At 61.2% G+C, this 904-nt stretch overlaps 1 protein-coding gene across 1 annotated transcript in view; it reads right to left on the reverse strand.

Moving 5' to 3' along the window:
- ACA1_329120 (uncharacterized protein) overlaps positions 1-894 on the reverse strand; it is a gene marked incomplete at both ends in the record, with an annotated part of 1376 nt that extends 482 nt beyond the window's left edge. Inside the window, 4 exons of the mRNA XM_004334511.1 lie at positions 29-133; positions 346-458; positions 563-649; positions 723-894. Coding sequence (XP_004334559.1) covers positions 29-133; positions 346-458; positions 563-649; positions 723-894 — 477 coding nt within the window. The remainder of the gene's footprint in view (positions 1-28; positions 134-345; positions 459-562; positions 650-722) is intronic.
- Positions 895-904: the final 10 nt, after the last annotated feature.

Here is a 904-nt window from a genome sequence, read left to right on the forward strand (position 1 = left end):
CGGGTCGGTATCGTTCGTTGAGTGGCACGTTCTGCTCCCGCTCCCGCGCGGCAATCCACCGCTCAAAGTCGATCAGCACCAGCCGCCCCGCGATGCCCCTCCGCGCCCACTTCTCGATGCCCAGCCTCGTCCCCTCTTCCCCTGCCCACCCACTCATCATGAGTCCCAGTGTGCGTGTCGTGTCGTGTCGTGTCGTGTCGTGTCGTGTCGTGTCGTGTCGTGTCGTGTCGTGTCGTGTCGTGTCGTGTCGTGTCGTGTCGTGTCGTGTCGTGCCATGCGTGCTGTGTGTCGTGCCGTGCGCGGAAATGGTTGGGAGGGGGTGCCGGTGATGTGTTGCTTGGGTACGCCGTTGTAGAAGCCGTGGGTCTGGTGCGGGAAGTGCGAGAGGCCATCCCACTGGGTCGATGCCTGCGGATTGAATGCGTCGATCTGGTCGTTGTGTCCGCCGCTCCGCGCAGCTGCCCCCTATCCCGTCAGCACCGCACACGTACCATCGCACACCCACCATCGCACATGCACACGCACACGCACGCGACTGACATTGATGGCCATGTGTGCGTACATGGGATGATGGTGTGTTGAATGAGCGCCCGACCGAAGAGCGGCGGATCCGGCAGTTCCAGTCGCCAGTTGAGCGAGAACACTTTTCCTGGTGTAATGAAAAAAGAGTGATAATTATTATTTATTTATTATTTACATCAGGCCTGAGGCTGCGGTTTTACCAGAGGAGACGAGGAGGGCAGCTTGCCGGAGGCGAAGCGGATCAGCGGCCAAGTGCAGAGTGCCCACCTCGTCGGGTTCGTCATCTTCGGCCACCCACAGCCCCCACGCTGAACCCGGCGGCTGCCGCCCCTGCAGCTCGTCGTAGCCCAGCAGCCGGCCACCACGTTCCATCGAAAAAATG

The sequence above is a fragment of the Acanthamoeba castellanii genome (genome assembly GCF_000313135.1).
Source record: "Acanthamoeba castellanii str. Neff unplaced genomic scaffold scf7180000084562, whole genome shotgun sequence".
NCBI classification, from domain to species: Eukaryota; Discosea; order Longamoebia; family Acanthamoebidae; genus Acanthamoeba; species Acanthamoeba castellanii.